This window comes from Dermochelys coriacea, chromosome 24 (assembly GCF_009764565.3).
Source record: "Dermochelys coriacea isolate rDerCor1 chromosome 24, rDerCor1.pri.v4, whole genome shotgun sequence".
Lineage (NCBI taxonomy): Eukaryota > Metazoa > Chordata > Testudines > Dermochelyidae > Dermochelys > Dermochelys coriacea.
In genome coordinates this window covers 16,549,367-16,570,786 of record NC_050091.1, presented here as the reverse complement: position 1 = coordinate 16,570,786, position 21,420 = coordinate 16,549,367, and the positions used below count along the sequence as shown (strand labels likewise).

The following is a 21,420-nucleotide window of genomic DNA, read 5'->3' as shown; positions in this document are numbered from 1 at the left end:
CTTTGTCTTGTCCCCAATTGAATGATCCCTACAGCAGGGTCTCTGGTCTGTCTAACTTCTTCAGGGCTTCTGCTGTCACAGCCTTCAGGTGAGTTCCCCAGCTGCCCTACCCCAGAGGTGGGTGCATCTCAAGGATTCATCGACCCATCTCCCTCTCTCTCCACAGCAATGGCAGCATCCTCTGCTACATCTGGCTGCGATTCAAGGTGCCAGCACCTGCTGCCAACCTCCTGCTCCCAGCCACGGGGGCCCTGCTGGATGTCACTCAGGACCATGCCAGCCTGCTGCAGACCCTGCACGTTGATCACAGGTGTCCAGCTCTCTGGTGGGTGAGATGCCTGAGTGGCTGGCATGGAGGGGTGGGGGGAATTGCCCAGATTCTGCCAGCTGGACCTAGGGCATGTGGGGTGCTGTGGGGGATTAATCACTGCACCAGGAAGGAGTTCAGTGGGGTGGAGGGGCCAGGAGCAGTGTTGGGGAGGTCCCAAAAAGGGGATACATGGGGGAGGAGAGAGGGGTGCCTAGAATGCACCAGGAGGGGCATTGAGAAAGGGGGGGTGAGATTGTGAGGTGGGGGGGCACTCTGGGATGGGGGGCTCTTTGTGGCTGGGGCTCTGGTTTTCCCAGCCTGTGCATGGGGGGGGGGTTCACCAGGGATGGGGCGTTCTCCCAGCTGGACTTGCCCCCTTTCCTCTCCTCAGCTGCTGACCCGTGCACCATGAAACCATTTGGTGACTGTGAGTGCTCCCTCCCCTGCAGGAACCCCCGAAACACAGAGACATGGGGGCATTTCTACCCCAGTGTCCTGGGGACCCTTCCTCAGGGCTGAACAGTGAGGGTAGGGGCAGAGACTTCTGGGGGGGTCTGAAACTGCAGGACCCTGGGCAGAAGGGAACCCCTTAGATACAGCTGTGCAGTGGCCCCCCCAATGGCTCCTTCTGCTTCTGATTGGGGCAACCCCCTCAAAAGCTGGCTGCATTTGTGGGGGTATACGACACCCTGAACCCTGGCCTCCGGAACTTCCTTGTCCAGTGAGGGGGGCAGGGGAGGCTTGGGGCACACCGCTGGGGTATGGGGGAGGCATTGCAGGGATACTCAGTGAGGGGCACCTTGGGGGGTGCACCACAGGGCAGGGGGCTCTTTAGGGCCTCCGGTGGGATGGGTGGGTGTGTGTTTTAATAAGGTATAAAAGCAAACTCTGGATGCCTGGAATTTCAAGACTTTCTCCCCAAGTGCCCTGGTGTGAACCCAGGTATCTTGGCTGGATGCTATATGGTGTAAGTCTCTGCTCCCTCCCTAAAACCCCCCTTTGGATCTCCTTCACTTCCTGTCCCGAGCTTCTGTAGCTCTAACCCATCTGCACCGCCCCAGAGGTGGCTGCATCTCCGCGCCAGGCGAGAGGTCCCTGTATAACCAGCCACCCCTCCCCAGAGGTGGCTGCATCTCAGAGCCTGGTGAGCCGTCCCCACAGCTTGTTGCTCAGTAGCTCGTGGCAGCCCCTGGCAGGGACTGAACTAAGATCCCCTCTGTCTCCCCAGGCACTGTGGGCAGCAGCCAGTCCCCTGGCCATCATCCCCTCTGGGAACATAGCCTTTGTGGCTTTTGTCTCAGACCAGAGCTACTGGTCCCCTGGCTTCTAGCCTGAGTTCTGGCAGGAGCTCAAACCCCCATGTGAGGAATGCTGGCTTCTAATGGGTTGGTGGGGTAGGGCCAAGTTGTCTTGTTAGGGGGTGCCCCTCTGCTGGGGCTTGGAGTCAGGACACCTGGGGTCTATCTCCAGCTCTGGGAAGGGAGGGGAGTCCTGTGAGTTACAGTGTGTGGGGGGATGGGGCCTGGGAGCCAGGAATCCTGGCTTCTGTCCCTGGCTATGGGAGGGGAGTGGGGGTGTGTGGTGGGGTGGGACTCAGGACTGCTGGGTTAGAGCCCCAAGTCTATAAGGCAATGGTGCCCATCATCTGCCAGGCCTTGCTCAGTGTCTTGGGAAGAGCACAGAACCACATTGACCTGTGGAACTCCCTGCTACAGGGCGTGTGGGCCCTCTGTGCAGGCCCCACATTGCAGTGGCTGGAGCCTGTGTCCTGACTCCCTTGCTTGGGGGGGCTGGAGAAACTGCCCCCATCTGTGTGTCCCTCCCTCTCTCGGCGCTGCATGGTCTCCCCCCACACCCACCTTTCCGGAGCAGGTCTGGCTTGCTCTGTGTTGCTAGGACCAGTGTCCCTGGCCTGAGGGGGGGTTGGGCTGCCACATCCCCAAAAGCGGGGCTTCTCCCCTCTGTGGGTCTGGCGGGGGCGGGGTCTGTCCCCGCTCCCTGGCTGTCGGGAGGGGTGTTTCTGCGCGTCTGTCGCGGGGGGGTGTCCGGGCTGGGGGCGGGGGCTGCAGCAGCCGGGAGCCGCCGCAGCTGGCGGGCCAGGCTCCTCCTGTCACAGCCCAGCCTGGAGGGAGCCGCAGCGCCGGGGCTGGTACATCCGCGGCGAGCTTGGGGAGAGCGCCGGGCCGAGCGCGGGGGGCCCCGGCTGAGAGCGCGGAGCTCAGGTTCGCCTGCCCGGCTCCAAGCCCGGCGAGGCGAGGCGAGCTTGCGGCCGGCACGCGGGGGTGAGGGAGCTCGCCGGGAGCCGCGGCCATGGCTCTGCCCGCGGGGCTCTGGGCAGCCTGGATCCAGCTGGTGCTGAGCGCCGGAGCCGCCAGCCAGGTGAGGGGTCTGGGGGACTCCAGGGTTACGGGGCTGGGGGGGCACAGGCAGCGCCCTATGGAGGGTTTGCTGGAGGGGGCGTTGTTCCTGTGCAGCCATGGGAGGCCTGGAGGCGGGGGGGGGAAGCGAAGAGGGGTGTAAATCACCCACTTCCCTCACCTGGGGCAGGCCACGACATAGGCTGAGCCCCCCGCCCCTGTGTGTGGTGGGGGGAGGGTTCTTAGCGGGGGCTCTCCAGATGTGATTGTTCATGAAGGTGGTTGGGGTAGGGGGGGAGCGAGGCACAGAGGCACTTACCAAGGTCACCCCATGAGCAAGAGAGAGAACCCAGGAGTCCTGACTCCCAGCCCCCTGCTCTAACCCACCAGACCCCAGTCCCCTCCCTGAGCCAGGAGAGAACACAGGAGTCCTGGCCCCCTACTCCATGCCATGTGGTGCCCCACCAGTGCTCTGATGTGATAGGGAGTAGCAGCAGTGGTGGACCTCCAGCTCCAGGTCTCATGTGGTTGAGGTCCCCCTCGCCACCCTCAACCAGGCATCCCCCACCCCATCCATATTGCTCCAGCCCCATACATCTGTCCTGCACCCCAAGCCCCGTATCCCTGCAGTGCCCCCTTTCCTCAGGTGTTCCCCACTGCTCCATTCTGGGACCCAGTACTCGGGCCTGGCAGCCCCACAGCATAGGCGGGTCTGGCCTGAAGCTACCCTTTTCATCCCCCATGAGAGTTTCCTGGGGGGGTCACTGTGCCCCATTCCAATGGGGCAGCCTGGTGGCTCGGAGAGGGGAACCTACCTCCTTGGATAGCACGATCACTGCTGAGCTGTGGGCCCCACTTCTGGCTTTTGGGGCTTCAGCCCTGCACAGGGGAACCCCCCTGAACACCAGCTGCTGCTGAGCTCCCCCTGGGAGCCCCCAGTCTCTGGTGATGCCCCAGGCAGGCCTGGTTAGCACTCACGTCCCTGGTGCCACCAGCTGGCACTGCACATGGGGCAGCGCCACAATGGCCATGCTTGTCCTGCTACCAGTGGGCCCCAGGGGTGGTGGTAAGTGGGGCTCGTGCTCGCTGGGCTAAGGAGCCATGTGGGGATCTCCTCCCCCCCATATCCTCCTGGGCACCCAGCTATATCCCATGCCAGCTGCTGGCTCTGGCTCAAGCCGGGTGGAAGGGGAGCTCTTGGCTCTGGGCCCCTTGATACCAGAAAGCCAAACTGGAGAAAAGTGAGGAGGCTTGGGTGTGGAGCCAGGACTCCTGGGTTCTGTCCCAGCTCTGGGAGGGGAATGGGGAGAGTGTGTGTGGGGAGGGGGTTCTTCTGTAGTGGGGGATGCTGCTCCCCATGGCTTTGCCGCCCCCATGAATTTGGAAAGATCCTTCCATCTGACTCCTGGTCTATGTTGTTGATAGTTACCTCCTCTCCTCCCCCCCCTTTGTCCCCCAGGACATGGGCTCCAGCTCGCCATCTGGTGCCTTAATGTACTGATGGATGTAACATGGATAATTCATGGGCTGGGGGGGAGACAAGGGGAGGGGATGGAGGGGGGTGGGGGAGGGACAGAAAGTAGAGGGAAGGGTGGATGGGGATGGGTTGGGGGCACAGCTCGTAATTTTCACCCTGGCAACCTCCGTTCCTTCTGTTGTCCCCCTCCCCCACTGGTCCCCCTCCTGCCACAGCCCTCCATCCCATTAGCTGCCCCATGCAGCATCTACCCCCCTGTTCCTGCCCCCCAAAGGTACTGGGCTGGTGGGAGGCCGGAGTCCGCCCAGGCTAAATCAAGGCAGCTGCTGAAAAGCCGATAGTGAGCAGCTTAGCCAGGGAGAGCCGGGGTAATCCAGGCTGAACAGGGGCCAGGCCCCACTGGCATTCCCCCACCAGTGCCAGCCCTGCCCCTCCCACACTGCACAGACACAGCCCCCTGCCCAGCCAGTGCCCCTCCCCCACAGAGACACTGCCCCTGCCCCTGTGGTCCTGCCCAACCAATGCACCTCCCCCACAGATCCTGCTCAGCCAGTGCCCCTCCACAGCTCCCTACCCCACATCCTCAGTGTCCCTCCCCCACAGAGACACAGCCCCCTGCCCCCACATCCCTGCCCAGCCGTGCCCCTCCCCAAGACACAGCCACATGCCCCCCACCTCAGTGCTCCTCCCCCACTGCATCGACACAGACCCCTGCCCCCCATTCCTACTCAGCCAGTGCCCCACCCCACCTCCATAGAGACACAGCTCCCTGCTCCCCACTTCCCTCGCCCATCTAAGGGCTCCCCATCTTCCATGCACCCCACAGAGAGATGAGGATCACCCTACTGGGGATGGGAAGGGAAACACTCTGCACCCCTCCCCTCCTCCACCGAAACCTGATACTCCTCCCAGTGGGTACCTAAGTGGGGGCTGAGAAAGGAAGAGCCCTCCTGACATATGGGGGGATCTGTGTAGGCCCCCCAAAACCCTGGGGTCTCTGACCTTCACTGGGCATCTGAGCTTGGGGCAAGGGTCTCTAAGGTGCCACAAGTACTCCTTTTCTTTCTGGGGCAAGGGTGAGGCCCTTGGGATTATGGCTCAGTGCCACAAAACAGGGCAGAGAATCCTGACCCGCAGCCACTGCTAGCCCAGCCCTGCCCTCTACCACTCTGCCAGTGCCCCTCTCTCCCAACCCACAGGCCCTGCTAGCCCAGCCCTGCTGGTGCCCCTCACTCCCGACCCGCAGCCCCTTGGCTGCCCTGGCAGGGTGAGAATGAGCCTTTGTTGTTGTTGTTTTGGTTGGGCCGGGTGAGGCTGTGAAAGGCAGTTTGTTAAAGGGCCAAGGCTGGCACCGTGCCTGGCAGGGGCAGGGATGGCACCTGGTTCCTCAGCCCCAGGGCTCCCTGTGGGAAGGGGGATGACCCACATGCCCTGCTAGGAACCTTCCTCCCTGGGGAAGATGGGGGGGTATTGGGGCAAATGGGGGGTGGGGATCCCATTTCTTCAGCACTGATGAGGGGTAATGGTGGGGGATGGGGGAATGAGTGAGAGGGGGAGAGGCTGGGATGGGGGGGAGGGAGGGCTGGGATGCGGGAGGGTGATCCTGGGGGGCAGATGGTGGGGAGAGGGGCTGGGATGGGGGAGGGTGATCCTGGAGGGGGTTACTGGGCGGGGGGGGAGAGGATGAGGCGGGGAGGGTTATTTAAAATTCCTTCTGGGAGACTGTCTCCATGGCGACCAGGAAGATCGGGCAACTCCATGGAGAGCAATTACCACAGCAACAACATCCCGGTTGTTGCTTGGGAGAGAGAGAGAGATGGATGTGGGGGGGGAGGGACAAATGTGTCACTTAGCCACCCTCAGGGGTCCCCCAGCTCTGACAGTGTCCCCCAACCCACAGCCCTCCAGCTGCTGACCTAGAGGGAAAAGGCCCCATGTCCCATTCCCTGTCCCCCTAAGCCTGCCAGTCCTTGCCCTGTGCAGATCGCAGCCAGCGCCCCCTCGAGGGGAAAGGCCCCGTGTCCTGCCCCTGTCCTCAGGGGGCGATGTGCGGGGACAGCTGGGCCAGTGCAGTCAGGTTTGTCCTGCCTGCGTCTCCAGGCCCCGGGTTCAGCCTCTGCTCAGTGCACATCGAAGGGGAAGAGGGGTGGATCAGCTGGGGGCCCAATCCGGCATCAGGATCAGGGCTCCCCCACCTGGCCACAGGGAGCTGGCATCTTCTGCTCTCATCCCAGCAAGACGGGCAGGGTTGGCATGTTCGACGGGTGCAGTGGGGAAGGGGCAGGCCAGGCTGGGCAGTAACCCTTCCCCCCATGGCAGGCATTGGGTGTGGCGAGGGTGGAGCAGTGCAGGCACTAACCCCTCCCCCCCCGTGGCTGGCACTGGGCGTGGTGGGGCAGGGCCGGCCAGGTACTAACCCCTCCACCCATGGCAGGCATGGGCATGGTGGGGGCTGGCCAAGCACTAACCCCTCTGTGACAGGTGCTGGGTGTGGCGGGGGCGTGGATGGATGGGCACTAACCCCTGTGGCGGTGGGGGTGCGGCCAGGCAGGTTCTAACCCCTCCCCCCATGGCAGGGGCTGGGCATGGCGGGAGTGGGGCTGGATGGTTACTAATCTCTTCCTCTGTGGCAGGCGCTGGGCATGGCGGGGACGCCTGTGTCCGAGCCCCAGGTGGCCGTGTTCTGTGGGAAACTGACCATGCATCGAAACCTGCAGACGGGCAGGTGGGACCCCGATGCTGCTGGTGCCCGCAGCTGCTTCCGCAGCCGCCAGGAGATTCTCGCCTACTGCCAGGAGGTACCTGCCCCGTGGCCCCCTGCCCCACGGTTCCCCCATATCCCATGGGCTCTCTCTGCACCCTGCCAGGAGATATTCGCCTACTCCCAGGAGGTACCTGCCCCACAGCTCCCCCACATCCCATCATTTTCCCCCTGCACCCTCCACACATGCACCCTGCCCGGAGATCCTTGCCTACTGCCAGAATGTACCCACCCCCTCTCTCCCACACTCCTTTATGCACACCCACCAGGTCCTTTTCCATAGTCTGTACCGCCCCCGCGTCTCCCCATGCTGTGCTCTTCACACAACAGTGCAAAGGGCTATTGGGGGTGTGGAGCTGCTCCATCCCTGGGGGAGACCCAGGGTGAGGAAAAAGGGACCGAGACCCTTATTGAATCCCTGGTGCCCCATGGTTCCTCCCCACAGCCCCTGCTGTCTGCCCCCATCTTTGGAGGGGAGGGCAGGATTTTGTGCCTCTATTGACCCCACCGGTGATAACTGCCCCACAGGTGTACCCTGAGCTGCAGATCACCAATGCAGTGGAAGGCACCCAGCCAGTCACCATTGACAACTGGTGCAAGAAAGGACGTCCCCAGTGCAAGGGGCATCGGCACATCGTGGTGCCCTACAGGTGCCTGGGTGAGTGGGGTAGGGCGCAGGATGCCTGGGTTCCATCCCTGACTCTGGGAGGGGACTGAGGTCTAGTGAGTAGAGTGTGTGTTGCGGGGGGGTGAGAGCCTGGACTTCTGAGTTCTCTCCCCAGCTCTGGGAGGGGAGGAAGGTCTGGGGGTGCAAGCAGGGTGTGGGGGGGCCATGCTGACCACGTGTGTGTGTCATTCCCCACTCCCTCAGTGGGTGAGTTTGTCAGTGAAGCTCTTCTTGTGCCTGACACCTGCAAGTTCCTGCACCAGGAGAAGATGGACTCATGTGAGAGCTACATCTACTGGCACGGCGTGGCCAAGGAGGTGAGTGTGGGCAGGGGTGCCAGGGGATCCCCATGTTGCCCCCGGGCCACCAGTGCACCCCCCTTGGGAAGACTGCCCCTTGCAGGTGCCAGCATGTAACACTGCCTTCTGGGAGAGTTGGGGGTGGGGTTCTTGGGAGATACCACTCTCATGGGGGTAGGCAGGTGTTCAGGACAGACAATGGAGGGAGGGGCTTGGGAGATACCACTGCCATCTGGGGAGGGGGTTCTTGGGAGATACTGTTCCCCGTCTGGGAGGGAATTCTTGGGAGATACCATTGCCATTTGGGAGCAGGGAGTTTGTGGGAGATATCAGGATGGGGGCAGTTTTTGGAAGATTCCACTGCTATTAAGGGGGATATCGTTGCCATCTGGGAAAGGTCTAGCGCAGGGGTTCTCAAACTGGGAGTTGGGACCCCTCAGGGGGTCGCAAGGTTATTACGTGAGGGGTTGTGAGCTCTCAGCCTCCACTCCAAACCTCGCTTTGCGTCCAGCATTTGTAATGGTGTTAAATATATAAAAAGGTGTTTTTAATTTATATGCGGGGTCGCACTCAGAGGCTTGCTGTGTGAAAGGGGTCACCAGTTCGAAGGTTTGAGAACTACTGGTCTAGTGGGATACCATGGCAATCAGAAAGGGTTAGTAGGGAGGGTAAGTCTGGGGAGTGGGCAGTTTTCAGGACATACCATTGCCCGGGGGGAGTTCTTGGGGAAAATATTGTTGCTATTTGGGGGTGTTAGGAGATACCACTGCTGTTGCGTGGGGGGAGCTCTCAGGACCATTGCTATTGGGAGATACCACTGCCCTGGAGGTAGGCAAGGGGGTGCTTGTGGATATACCAATCCTGGATTGTGTAGGGGTGTCTGATGCTGCTCTTTCTCCTTCTCCTTTCACCCCCTTCCAGGCCTGCAGTAGTGAGGGGCTGGAGCTGCACAGCTATGGGATGCTGCTGCCCTGTGGGGCTGACCGCTTCCGGGGCGTGGAGTATGTGTGCTGTCCCTCACGCCCCCTCCCTCTCCGGCTGGAGGAACCCACCCCAGTTCCCCGCAACATGGCCCATCTGAAGGAGGAGCCCAAGCGCAGGTGAGGGGACATATAGGGCACTGCTATGGGGGAGCTTGCACTCTGTCTCCTTTGCTCGGGGCATTGCTGGGAGGGAAGCTCACAGAATTCCCATCCACTGCAGCTCAGGGCACCGCTGTGAGGGAAGCTCACAGCCCATCCCTGATTCTTGCCCCTCAACCCTGCTGTAGTGAGAGGCTCCCAACAGGCCGGGCCCCCACAGAAGAGGAGACACTGGAGGCAGATGGGGATGGGGAGGAGGATGTTGAGGAGGAGGAAGAGAACCAAGGCCTCAGGGACAGCGCAGCTGACACCGACCCTTTCCCCGCCACCTGGGATGACTATTTTGTGGAGCCGGGTTACTACGATGATAGCGTCACCCAGACCACCATCACCACCACCACGCGGAGCACCGAGGAGGAGGGCAAAGGTGAGACCCAGTCCCCGGGCAGGGTGCAGCTGCACTGGGTGCGGGCGGGTGGGTGAGGGGGGGCGGCGGCAGCGGTCATCTACAATCCTCCAGGGCGATGACTACAGCGGCAGAGCTGGAAGTTTACTACAATTCCCCGGGGGCAGGGCAGGGCAGGGCAAGGCATTGCTGGGTGGGGAAAGAGCTGGCGGTTTCCCAGAATCCCCTGGGGCAGGTGTTGCTGGGGAGGGGGAGCTGGCGATTTCCCAGAATCCCCTAGGGTGGGGTACTGCTGGTAGTTTCCCATCCCTTGGGGCAGGCACTGCTGTGCTGACCTTTTCAGGAGGAGCAGGAGTTCCCAGGCGAAGGGGGATGGCACAGTCTGGCATGGAGCTGATGCACCCGTGAATTGGGGCATGGGAGATGGGATGCTCAGCTGCCTGGACTGTTTTCATCTCCTCCCCACATCACAATGCGACTCCTGTTCTGCGTGGCACAGTGCCCAACTGTACCAAGCTCAGAGGCAGCCGCCAGAGACCCTCCACCGTGCCCGGGCTCAGGAGAAACTGCAGCCCAATGCCTAAGTGCAGTGCTAGGGGGGCACTCAGCTGTAGGGGCAGGAGTTCAGCAGAAGGCGCTGGGCTGCGGGGAGCGGGGTAGGGGCTCGGCGGGGGCGCTGTGCTGCAGGGCGGGGGGTGCCATGCTGTGGGGAGTGAGGTGGGGGATGCCATACTGCGGGGGCAGCGGGGCTTGACAGGGGGCGCTGAGCTGTGAGGCATGGTCTGATGGGGGCTCATTAGGAGGCACCATGCTGACAACCCCTCTTCCCACAGCCACTCCTACTCCGCACCCCACAGATGGCGTGGATATCTATTTCGAGATGCCAGGCGACGGGAGTGAACATGCCAACTTCCTGCGAGCCAAGATGGACCTAGAGGAGCGCAGGATGAAACAAATTAATGAGGTGCTTGGGGGGGAGGGACTTGGGCCCCCCCACATCCACTACCCTGCCCCCCCCTTGGTCTTCCCCAGCACAGCAGCCCACACATGGGCTCCGTCCCCATGTCCTCCGTGATCAGTTCCACATGGCCAGGGCTGCTCCTGACTCACCAGTCAGCAGGTCCTGTCAGGTTCTGACCCCCTTGCTGCTTTGGGCCACGAGGGCATGTTATGATGTCTGTATGTGACCCATGTTGGTGGCCTGTGCGCCGGCGAGCATGGAGAACACACCCCATCCCGAGCCGGACTGTGGAGCTTGCAGGCCTGGGGGCTGAAGGCTGATGACAGGGAGGGTGCTGGGCGTAGGGCCAGGCTCCCCATTCATCCCTGCTCCCCCCCAGGTGATGAAGGAGTGGGCCGAGGCGGACAACCAGGCCAAGGAGCTGCCCAAGGCTGACCGGCAGGCGCTGAATGAGGTGAGGCCCATGTCTGCAGGGAGAGCAGGGTGGGGCTGCCTCCCCCACCAGTTCCTGACTCCGCCCCCTCTATGGCCGCTCACTCCCGACACCCAGGGCTGTCCCACAGCCACCCAGCAGTGGTACCAAGTCTGCCTGAGGGGTTGGGGGACCCCATTCACTCACCCCTGCCCCACTGTGGCCACTCCCTCTTCCCCTATGGGTTCCTGGCCCCGCCACCACTGACTAGCCCTGCCTCCTCTGACCTCCCTGGCCTCACCCATTTGAGTTCTTGACCATGGCCCTGCTGCCCCCCATGCTCCTCCTCCATGGAGGGTTCCCTGCCCCATCTCCAATAACTTTCCCCCAGATTCTCAGCCCCGCCCCCTTGAGGGCTCGTGGCCTAGCCCCTGCTGACCTCTGGCCTCTCCCCACGCAGCATTTCCAGTCCATCCTGCAGACGCTGGAGGAGCAGGTGGCGGGCGAGAGGCAGCGGCTGGTGGAGACACACCTGGCCCGGGTGGTGGCCTTGCTGAACGACAATCGGCGCATGGCGCTGGAGAGCTACCTGAGCGCTGTGCAGAGCGACAGCCCACAGGTGGACCAGACAGCCTTGATCCGGGGGCACTGGATCCTGGGGGGGGCTGGTCAGCCTAGAATGGGTTCTAGAGCAGGGGTGCTAATTGGTTGGCTCAGATGCCACCTGTGCCCTGGGATTCGCTGCCCCAGCTGGGGCAAGTTCTGCATAGGTTGGTGGGATAAGCCAGACTAGAACAGGTTCCAGAAGGGGTTCTAGAGTAGGAGTACTGATTTGCCAGTTCTGATTCCTCCTCTCTTCTGTATTTCGGTGCCCCAGTTAGAGCAAGTGCTGCATGGATTGGTGGGAGTGGGTCAGTCTAGAACTGGTTCTCAAACAGGTTCTAGAGTTGGGATTTCTATTAGTCAGCTCTGACTCTGCCTCTCCCCTGCAATTGGCTGCCCAGCCAGAGCAAGTGCTGAGTGTATTGGCAGGGGTGCGCCAATCCAGAATGTGTTCTAGAGTAGGGGTGCTGATTAGCCAGCTCTGACTCCACCTCTCCCCTGCGATTGGCTGCCCAGCCAGAGCGGGTGCTGCAGGCGCTGAGGCGGTATGTGCGGGCGGAGCAGAAGGACCAGCGGCACACGCTGCGGCACTACCAGCATGTCTGCGCCGTCGACCCCGAGAAGGCCGAGCAGATGAAGTTCCAGGTGGGGATCCCCCTGTGCCCTCAACCATCCCCCATCCCCAGCGGGCAGGGGAGGGGAGCGCCTGTCCTAACAGCCCCACATCTGTCTGTCCCCCTCCATCTGTACCCAGGTGTACACCCACCTGCACGTCATCGAGGAGCGCATGAACCAGAGCCTGGCCCTGCTCTACAAGAACCCTCGGCTCTCCACAGGGCTGCGGGACCAGATACGTACGTATCCCAATGGCCCTTCACCCTTCTCTCCGTGGGGCTGCGGAACCAGATACATACATACCCTGATGGCCCTGGGCCGCTGACATCCCTCCCCCCTGGCTCTCCGTGGAGCTGAGGGACCAGAAACATACACATCCCAATGGCCCCTCCCCCAGTTCTCCGCAGGGCTGCGGGACCAGATACATACATACCCCAATGGCCCCCTGGGCCCCTGACATCCCTCCCTCCTGACAGTCCCCTGGCTCTCCGTAGGGCTGAGGGACCAGACGCCTACGTACCCCAATGACCCCCTTACACCCCCTGATATGTCCTCCCACGATAATGCCCCTCAGGTCTCCGTGGGGCTGCAGAACCAAACATGAACATACCCCGACGGCCCCATCCCCCTGCCGGCTCCTCTGGCTCTCCACGGGGCTGCGGGACAAACCCTGATGGCCTGACCCCCCCCCCGACATCTCTTCTCCTGATGGCCACCCCATAACATCCCCAGCATCCCAAAGGCCTCTGCTCCCAATGGCCACCTGACACCCCTCCCCCCAATGTCCCAGTGGCCAGTGTCCCCAATGGCCCGGCCCCACTGATGCCCCCTTTCCCTTACATCGCCTTCCCCCAGCAACCCCCCTCAACATCGCCTTCACCCACCCCTGGCTCTTGGAGGCTGTGGGACCTGTGGGTACCCTCCTGCCAACTCTGCCCCCAATACTCCTCCCACCTTCTCCCCATGACACTCACCCCACCAGCTACATGCATGTGCTGCCCTCGCCCGGCTCTCGGACGGGGTGTGGAAATACGTACATGCCAGCTCCCACACCTAGGGGCAGCGAGTTGTATGGGCCCGTGGTGCCTGTGTTCCACCAATATGCGAGCATGGGGGCCCCGCTCCACCAAAGTTCGGGGCCGGGTCTTTCCCCTGGCCCCGCCTGCCACCCCCAGGCTGCCACCACTGGCAGCACAATGGGATTAAGCCCTCTCCACTTCCGGAAGTGGCCAGAACGTCCCTGCAGGGGGTGAGGGTGTCTCTACGTGCTGCCCCTACCCCGAGCGCCAACTCTGCCAATAGTGGCCAATGGGAGCTGCGGGGGCAGTGTCTGCGGGCAGTGGTGCGTGGAGACCCTTTTGTCCCCACGCCTAGGAGCTGCTGCCAGAGGGGGTGCATTCGCTTTCGGGAGCAGCCCGAGGTAAGGGCTGCACCCCTCACCCTCTCCTGTACGTCTGACCCAGTCCAGACCCCTCACCCAAACTCCCTCCCAGAGCCTGACCCCTCCCGCATCCAAACTCCCCCACAGAGCCTTAGGGAGGGGAGGGGCGGGACTTGGACCCATTCTGGGCACCACCAAAAATTATATAAACCTGCCACCCCTGCCCACACCCACCTGAGATGCCTCCTGCCCTGACACCCTTGTGCTCAGCTCTGGGAGGGGAGTGGGGTTTAGTGCGTTAGAGCAGGGAGGCTGGGAGCCAGGACTCCTGGGTTCTATCCCTGGCTCTGGGAGGGGAGTGGGGTGTGATGGGTTGGGTCACAGAGACCCCCTTGGGACTGTTACCTGATGTGCTGAAACTACCTCTGAGCCAGTTTTCCCTGCCAGCTTGAGACTCTAGAACCCTGCGTTGTTGAGCAAGACGCTACTCTGCTGCAACACAGACCCAGGGTCTGAACCACGCCCCCCAAAGCTGCAGGCTTTAACCAAAAACCGCTCAGCGAGTCTCCTATCTCCAGCACCCAGACTCCCAGTTCCCAATGGGATCCAAACCCCAAATAAATCCATTTTATTCTGTATAAAGCTTATACAGGGTAAACTCATAAATTGTCCACCCTCTATAACACTGATAGAGAGAGATGCATAGCTGTTTGCTCTCCCAAGAATTAATCACTTATTCTGGGTTAATGAATAAACAAAAGTGATTTTATTAAGTATAAAAATTAGGATTTAAGTGGTTTCAAGTAATAATAGACAGAACAAAGTAAGCTACCAAGCAAAATAAAATAAAACACGCAAGTCTAAGCCTAATACATTTAAGAAACTGAATACAGGTAAATCTCACCCTCGGAGCTGTTCCAATAAGCTTTTTTCACACACTGGGCCCAGACTGAAAAGGAGTCTAATCATTTCCCCCCCCCCCCCCCCCCGTACAGTTCTTGTTAGTTCCAGCTCAGGTGGTAACTAGGGGATTTCTCATGACTGACAGCCCCCTTTATTCACTTCCACCTCCTTTTATATCTTTGTCTGTCTCTGAGTTTCCACCCTTCCTTCTAAATGGAAAAGCATCAGGTTTAAGATAGATTCCGTGTCCATATTCACATGTCCTGCGAGACTTCATTACTCACTGGCTGGCACCCACAGGAAGGGTTACAAGTAAACAGAGCTGTTGACAACCAATTGTCCTAGTTAATGGGAGCCATCAAGATTCCAAGCCACCGTTAATGGCCCACACTTTGCATAGTTACAATAGGACTTCAGAGTAATACTCCATATTTCTAGCTTCAGATGCAAGAATAATACATACATACAAATAGGATGAACACACTCAGTGGATTATAAGATTTGTAATGATATCTTACAAGAGACCTTTTATATGAAGCATATTCCAGTTGCATTATATTCACACTCGTTTGCACTCCATATGTTTTATAGAAATATGCTATGTCACATGGGATCTAGTGGTTAGAGCAGGGGGGGCTGGGAGCCGGGACTGGGAGCCAGGACTCCTGGGTTCAATCCCCAGCTCTGGGAGGGAAGTGGGGTCTAGTGGTTAGTGCAGGGGTGCCAGGTTCCCAAGAGGTGGGGTGGGGGTTCTGCTGCTTTGACCCATGTCCCCCTGTCTCCTCAGAGGAGCTGCTGCGGGCAGAGCAGGCAGGGACCAGCAGCCTGCTCACCACATCCATCTCCGAGACACGCACCACCGAGGAGTTCCTGCCACTAGACAGCAGTGAGGACCTGAGCCCCGAGGACACACACCTGAGGGCCGGGGACCTCTTCCAGGGGGAAGGTGAGGGGGTGGGGCCAGAATCTGGGGGGGATGGATCCTGTGGGGGTGGGGTCAGAACCTGCAAGTGTGGGGCCAGAGCCTGTGGGGATGGATTTCATTGGGGCTGGGGTCAGAGCCTGTGGGGGTGGATCTCACAAGGGTGGGGCCAGAGCCTGTGGGGCAGGAACTGATTAGGAGTCCAAAACCTGCTGGGACAGGACTAGAACCTACAGGGTTGGGAGTGTAGAGAAGGTGAAAGGTGCAGGGCTGGGACCAGAACCTTTGGGGGTGGGGCCATAAGCCAAAACATCAGGGGAAGGGGCTAAAGCTGGTGGGAGCAGTGCTGTGGGGCAGGGAGGGGGATACCCCCCCCCCATGTGCCTGTGCCTACCCTAGGCTGTGGGGGGGGGGGACAGGGCAGCTTGTTTTCCCTGGGGGAGAGGTCAGGATGGGCCCCCCAGCCCACACTTCAACACATCTGTTGTGTCTGCTCTGTCTCTCTTTCTGTTGCTCCTCCACCCCACGGGCCGTCTCCTTCCGCCGCTCCCGTGGGGACCCCTCCTCAGCAGACTCCCAGCTAGTCGAAAAGAAAGGTGAGTGCCTGGGGGTGGCTGACTGCACCCCATCCCCTTGCAGGGGTCAACCTGCTTGACCTTTACACACCAGGACTACTTCCCCCACTGCCTACGGGACTCTCTTCTTCCCCACAGCCTCGGGGATGGTGGCCGAGTATGACTACCTCACCAGCGAGAAGACCCCATTGGGCGAGGATGAGCAGAGGGTGAGCAGGGCTGGGGACTCAGGGGCCACCCCACATTAGTAAGTAGGGGTGGGAGGGGAACAGCCACTCTGGGGTGCACAAGACCTTTGGATGGAATGAGGCACAGCTTGACATGACCCCCCCCTCAGCTGGGGATGTGGGTGCAATGCGTGATGGGAGATAGGTGCTGTGCATTCTGAGAGTGGCTTGATGTGACTCCCCCTGAACGGAATGAGGGCACAGTGCATTATGGGAGACATGATCTCCTCTAAGACTGTATGATGGCCGTGTGGAAGGGGAATGCGGCTAAGCACCGTTTACACACAGTACTTTGCACCCTGTTGTCATGGAGGGATAGGTGCCCCCTCTCAGCTCTAATGTCTCTATCTCCCCATACCCCCCAGGTAAACATTTCCATGGGGGACATCAAGGAAGTGGTGTACAAGTCCCCGGAGATCCAGCGTGACGAGCTGGTGAGCAATTGCGACATCCGCAACCGCAGCCCTGCCTCCCCCCACCCCGACGTGTGCGCTCTGGAACTGTGTCCCCCTACAGTGCTACCTGTCCCCACCTGGCTCTGCCGCGTGTGCCTTACATCTGTGTCCCCCTGCAGCACTGCCTACCCCCACCCCCGCTGTGTGTGCCCTGCAAGTGTGTCCCCCTGCAGTGTACCTTCCCCCACCCTGCTCTGCTGGGTGTGCTTTTGTGACCCGCAACTGTGTCCCCCTGCAGCGCTGCTTCCCCCCGCCATGTGCGCTCTGAATCTGTCCTTGTGCAGTATTGCCTTCCCCCCCGCTCTGTGCACTCTGCAACTGTGTCCCTCTGTCGTGCTGCCTCCCCCCACCTGGCATGCACCTTGAAACTGTTGTCCCGCAGCGCTGCCTTCCCCCCACTCTGCCACGTGTGCCCCACATCTGTGTCTCCCTGCAGTGCTGCCTTCCCCCCTGCCGCGTGCACTGCAACTGTGCCCCCCTGCAGTGCTGACTTCCCCCCTTCCCCCCGTGTGTGGCCTGCAACTATGTCCCCCTGCACCATGTGCATTTTGAAACTGTCTCCCTGTAGTGCTGCCTTGTGCGCTCTGCATCTCAGTCCCCCTGCAGCACTGCCTCCCCCTGTGGTTCTCCCTTAAGCCCCTCCACTCCTGCATGCACACACAGATATGTACTTTCTACCACAGTGTCCCCCTTTGCATTGATGCCCCCACAGCTGTGTGCACCCTTTAGCTTGCCCCCCCTGCAATGGTGCCTCCTGCTCACTTGCCCCCTCCACCACCACTGGACGCAATCCCTGTCCAGTAGCACCTCTTCCTATAGTTGCTGCTGAGTGCTTCCCCCATCTGCAGCCCCCGTCCTTCTGCTGTGCACCCCCAGATGCTGCAACCTTGCCCTAGAAAGTCTAGGTTGTCCCTGACCTGCACCCCCCCCGGGAGGGATGGGGGGTTGACTAACCTGAACCCTAAACTGGGGCTCCTCCCTCTAGGGCTGTGAGACTCGCCCTCTCCCTGCTAAGCCCCCCAGCCTCCCCCAGTGAGTCTACCAAGAAAGGGGAGGGGGGACATGACTCTCTCTGTCCCCCCACAGGAGCCGGACACCCTGGTAACCATTAACAGGGGTGCCCTGATTGGCCTGCTGGTGGTGGCGGTGGCAGTCGCCATGGTGATCATCATCAGTCTCTTGATGGTTCGCCGGAAGCCCTATGGGACCATCAGCCACGGCATTGTCGAGGTAACAACCCCTTCAATCCCTCACAGGGACTGCTGCCCTCATAGGACACGGGTGGGGGGGCACAGCCAGGCAGAGCCAAAGATGGCTCCCAGCCCCTGGCCTTGCTCTGACCCACTAGACCCCACTTTCCCCCCAGAGCTCAGGACAGACCCAGGAATCCTGGCTTCTAGACCCCCACCTCGGTCTGACCCACTAGACTCCACTCCCCTCCCAGAGCTGGGGAGAGACCTAGGGGTTCCGGCTCCCAGCCCCACTGTGCTGCCTCCTAGCAATGAGGTTTGGGAGTAGTCACCCTAAATCTTTTCATTTGTGGGGAAAGGGTGTGGAGCCTCCAGCCCTGACACCCCTAACCCCTCTGTCTGTCTGTCCATCCCTGGGGCAGGTGGACCCCATGGTGAGCCCCGAGGAGCGGCAACTCAGCAAGATGCAGAACCACGGCTATGAGAACCCCACCTACAAATTCTTCGAGGAGATGCACTGAGAGGCCAACTGTACCATGGGCGGGAGGGGCAGTGGGGGGACACGGCGTGAAGCATTCACAAACCACTCCCCCTCCCCTAACACTTACAGGAGAGGATTAAACCCGCTCCCCCCCACGCCTTCTTGTCCCATCTCCCCTTTGCCCACTGTCCCCCCACAATGCTACCGACCCCCCCCGTGTGTCCCCCTCCAGTGTTTTCCCAGCCCCTGACAACCCTACCCCTAGTGCTTCCCCCAGTCCCTTTCCCCCTCCCCCACCCTGCTTTCTAAACAATCCACTCAACTCCCATGGAATCATGTCCCTACAACGAGGAGGGCTTTGGGTGTGCACCCCGTCAACGTTCACCCTCTCGCACAGGCAATGCTGAGACGTACACTCACACAATGCAGACATGGCACCATAACCTCCACCCAATCCTGCACACAGCAACACTTGCATCCAAATCCATGTGCTGTTAGCTCACCGCCTGGCTGTTAGGTGCATCCATATTACCCCCCCTTCACTAGCTGTACTTAGTATCAGAGGGGTAGCCGTCTTAGTGTGTATCCACAGAAACGAGGAGGCCGGTGGCACCTTAAAGACTAACACGTTGATTTGGGCATAAACTTTTGTGGGTAAAAAACCACTTCTTCAGATGCATGGAGTGAAATGCCTGTATCTGTAATTTTCACTCCATGTATCTGAAGAAGTGGATTTTTACCCCTGCAAGCTTATGCCTAAATAAATCTGTTAGTGTTTAAGGTGCCCCTAGCCGCCTCCTTGTTTTAGTTGTACTTAATTTATTTCAAAGCTGGATGGGGGTTGGATGGACATACAGAGAGCAGGGCTCATCCCCTCCAGTAGGGGGTGGCAGAGACACATACACATGCCCCTCCCCAAATCCCCCACTACTATATTCAGCTGCACTTTAATGGGGAGTCAGAGAGGGGCGGATAAACCCGTGTGGAGGGCTTCCGGGGGCCAGTCCATTCAGTTGGTGGGATATGAACTGTCTGTGGGGCGGGGCGGTGGTTGGGGGGGAAGTGGGATGGGGGAATGGGATAGGGTAAATCTACCTCCCATGACTGGAGAGCAGGGTGCCTGGAAGAGGCAGGACCAGACAACGTCGCCCTGGGGCTCCAGAGCCTACGCTGGCCCCCTGCCCTGCCAGTCTGTATGAACACGTGTGTTCAACTTAACTCCCCACACACGTGACTCCGGAAACTCCCCACCTCCGGAGAACGGCTGAAACGGGATATACCATCTTATCCCCTGCAGGGAGGGGCAGCACTGGGGATATACCATCTTAGGGGGTATTTGGGATATACCATCTTGTCGCTTGCCGTTAGGGGTGGGAGTGTATTTGGGACAAACCATCTTACTCCCTGCAGGGGGGTAGATGGGGGGGTTAACGAAATAAAAAATGAGGGTAATTTATTTTCTCTGCGTACAGTTCCGTGCACGCTGGGTTTTGTCCTTCGTTCCCTCTACGTTTCGTACCGGTAACAGAGCGCCCGAGGTCTGGGGGATTGGCCTTTGCCCTGGGGCTGGGAGGAGTCTGGCAGGATGAACCACCTGCCGCAGTTAGGGGGTATTCGGGATATACCAGTGTCACGTGTAGAAGGCACAATGGGTACAGTCGCGAGCTACCTTTTTACACCTGCAGTGGCATATGCTATTTTACCCCCTGGAGCGGGGGGGTTGCATTGGGGATTTGCCATCTTACCCCCTGGAGCGGGGGGCGTTGCAGGAGCTGCATCAACTTCATCGCTGGGAGGAGGGAGATTGCAGTGACGCTGGCACTTCCCACCTGCGCTCCTTAGGTGGGGGGCCAAACCAATGATCGGGGGACTTATCCCTCTCCCTACCAGTGGCACCCCAGAGGGAGGGTCCCCTTGATCTTTCCACCCCCCATATACGCCCTCCCCAGCTGTTGGCATGCCCCTATTTTGCATGTCTGTGATTAGAGAAGGGAGGGATGACAGGAGGAGAGTGGTTGCCCCACCAAACATACCTACCTGCCAGGTCTCTGCCCCCCCAACCCGTGTGCCTCTCTTTAATCCTTCTGTGCCCTGGCTGCAGGGCACCAGGTGTGTGCTATTTCCCAGGCCACTTGCTCTGCTTCGCACTCTTTGGGGCTTGCCCAGCTGAGAATGGCGAGATGCAGAACATCACTCGCTGGGAGAAGGGGGTCATCCTGCCCGGCCGCCACCCCAACTAATAAAATATTGTCACTTCCTGAAACCCACCTTGTGCCTGGACTGTCTGTGCTGCTTGAAGTTGGGGGAGGCAGGGCAAGGAGAGATGCTGCCATATGGGGTGTTAAAGCTAGGGGGTGCTGTGATGTAGGGTGTTCAATAGGGAGCATGGTGCTGCAGGGAGGGGGAGGGGGTTCTGCAGGGGGTGCCATGCTGCAAGGAGGGGGGCAGGGCCAGGATGGGTACTGTGGTGCAAGGAGCAAGTGGGGGGGTTCAGGAGGGTGCACCGGGGGCTCAGTAGGCTCGCTCACCTCTTGCTGGCCCAGTATAGCACTAGGGGACGCTGTGTTGCTCAAGCTATTAGGCAGGGGTGGCCAACCTGTGGCTCCGGAGCCACATGCAGCTCTTATCTAGGCACGGACTCCAGGGCTGGAGTTACAGGCGCCAACTTTCCGCTGTGCCAGGGGGTGCTCACTGCTCAACCCCTGGCTTTGCCACAGGCCCTGCCTCCACTCCACCCCTTCCTGCCCCCTCCCCTGAGCCTGCCATCCCCTCACTAGTCAGGACTCTGGTGAAGTCTCCTCTCCGTGAGCAGACTGTCTCCAGGGCAAACGGCTCACACAGCTTCCACCTTCCTGGGTCTGACCTCGGAGCATTCAGCCACAGTACTTTGCACAGTACTTACAACCACGTCTGCACTTCACTCCATGTCCCCAGCCAGCGCTGATTAGCAGAGCTGCCAGCTGGGAGCAGGGTGGGTGGGAGCTGGCGTGTTACTGTGGCTCTTTGGCAATGTACATTGGTAAATTCTGGCTCCTTCTCAGGCTCAGGTTGGCCGCCCCAGCTCTTCGCTCTTTGTGTTGGATCCGAGGGGAAGGTGCTCTCTGCCTGGAATCCTGAGCTCAGCCTAAGGCCAGCAGGTCTTCTGTCTAGGAGCATCACAGCCCCAGTCACTGACAAGGCCCTGTCCCTGCTCATTAGGGCAGCCATGGCCTATTGCTGTCCTAGCAGAGGTTGCTGCCCAGGCCACCCCTAGGTGCCGCCTTTCAGATGGGATGTGCTCTGATTTGGAGTTTTGGGCCCCTTCCTCAAACTTTACAATGCAGTGGCCTCAGGGAG

The 21,420-nt window shown here is 60.2% G+C and overlaps 1 protein-coding gene across 2 annotated transcripts; it reads left to right on the top strand.

The window, feature by feature from the left end:
* Positions 1-2,373: 2,373 nt before the first annotated feature.
* APLP1 (amyloid beta precursor like protein 1) lies at positions 2,374-20,347 on the top strand. Of its 2 annotated transcripts, XM_038383178.2 has the most exons (17): positions 2,374-2,689; positions 6,778-6,942; positions 7,434-7,563; positions 7,777-7,889; positions 8,793-8,971; positions 9,142-9,380; positions 10,193-10,323; positions 10,700-10,774; positions 11,193-11,351; positions 11,852-11,980; positions 12,090-12,189; positions 15,022-15,180; positions 15,729-15,752; positions 15,870-15,940; positions 16,324-16,392; positions 17,500-17,643; positions 18,026-20,347. In XM_038383178.2, exons 1-17 carry the CDS (start codon positions 2,621-2,623, stop codon positions 18,122-18,124), a joined length of 2,055 nt encoding a protein of 684 aa, XP_038239106.1. In that variant the 5' UTR covers positions 2,374-2,620; the 3' UTR covers positions 18,125-20,347. The 2 variants fall into 2 exon arrangements, with proteins under 2 accessions (XP_038239106.1, XP_043357910.1); XM_043501975.1 differs by lacking the exon at positions 11,193-11,351 and having other exon boundaries at positions 2,377-2,689.
* The last annotated feature ends 1,073 nt before the right edge of the window (positions 20,348-21,420 follow it).

Excerpts from the sequence above, each read along its gene's own strand:
- APLP1 (XM_038383178.2), top strand. The coding sequence starts at position 2,621 with ATGGCTCTGCCCGCGGGGCTCTGGGCAGCCTGGATCCAGCTGGTGCTG. Across the intron at positions 10,775-11,192 it reads ACCGGCAGGCGCTGAATGAG|CATTTCCAGTCCATCCTGCA; the intron begins GTGAGGCCCATG and ends CTCCCCACGCAG. Across the intron at positions 11,981-12,089 it reads CCGAGCAGATGAAGTTCCAG|GTGTACACCCACCTGCACGT; the intron begins GTGGGGATCCCC and ends ATCTGTACCCAG.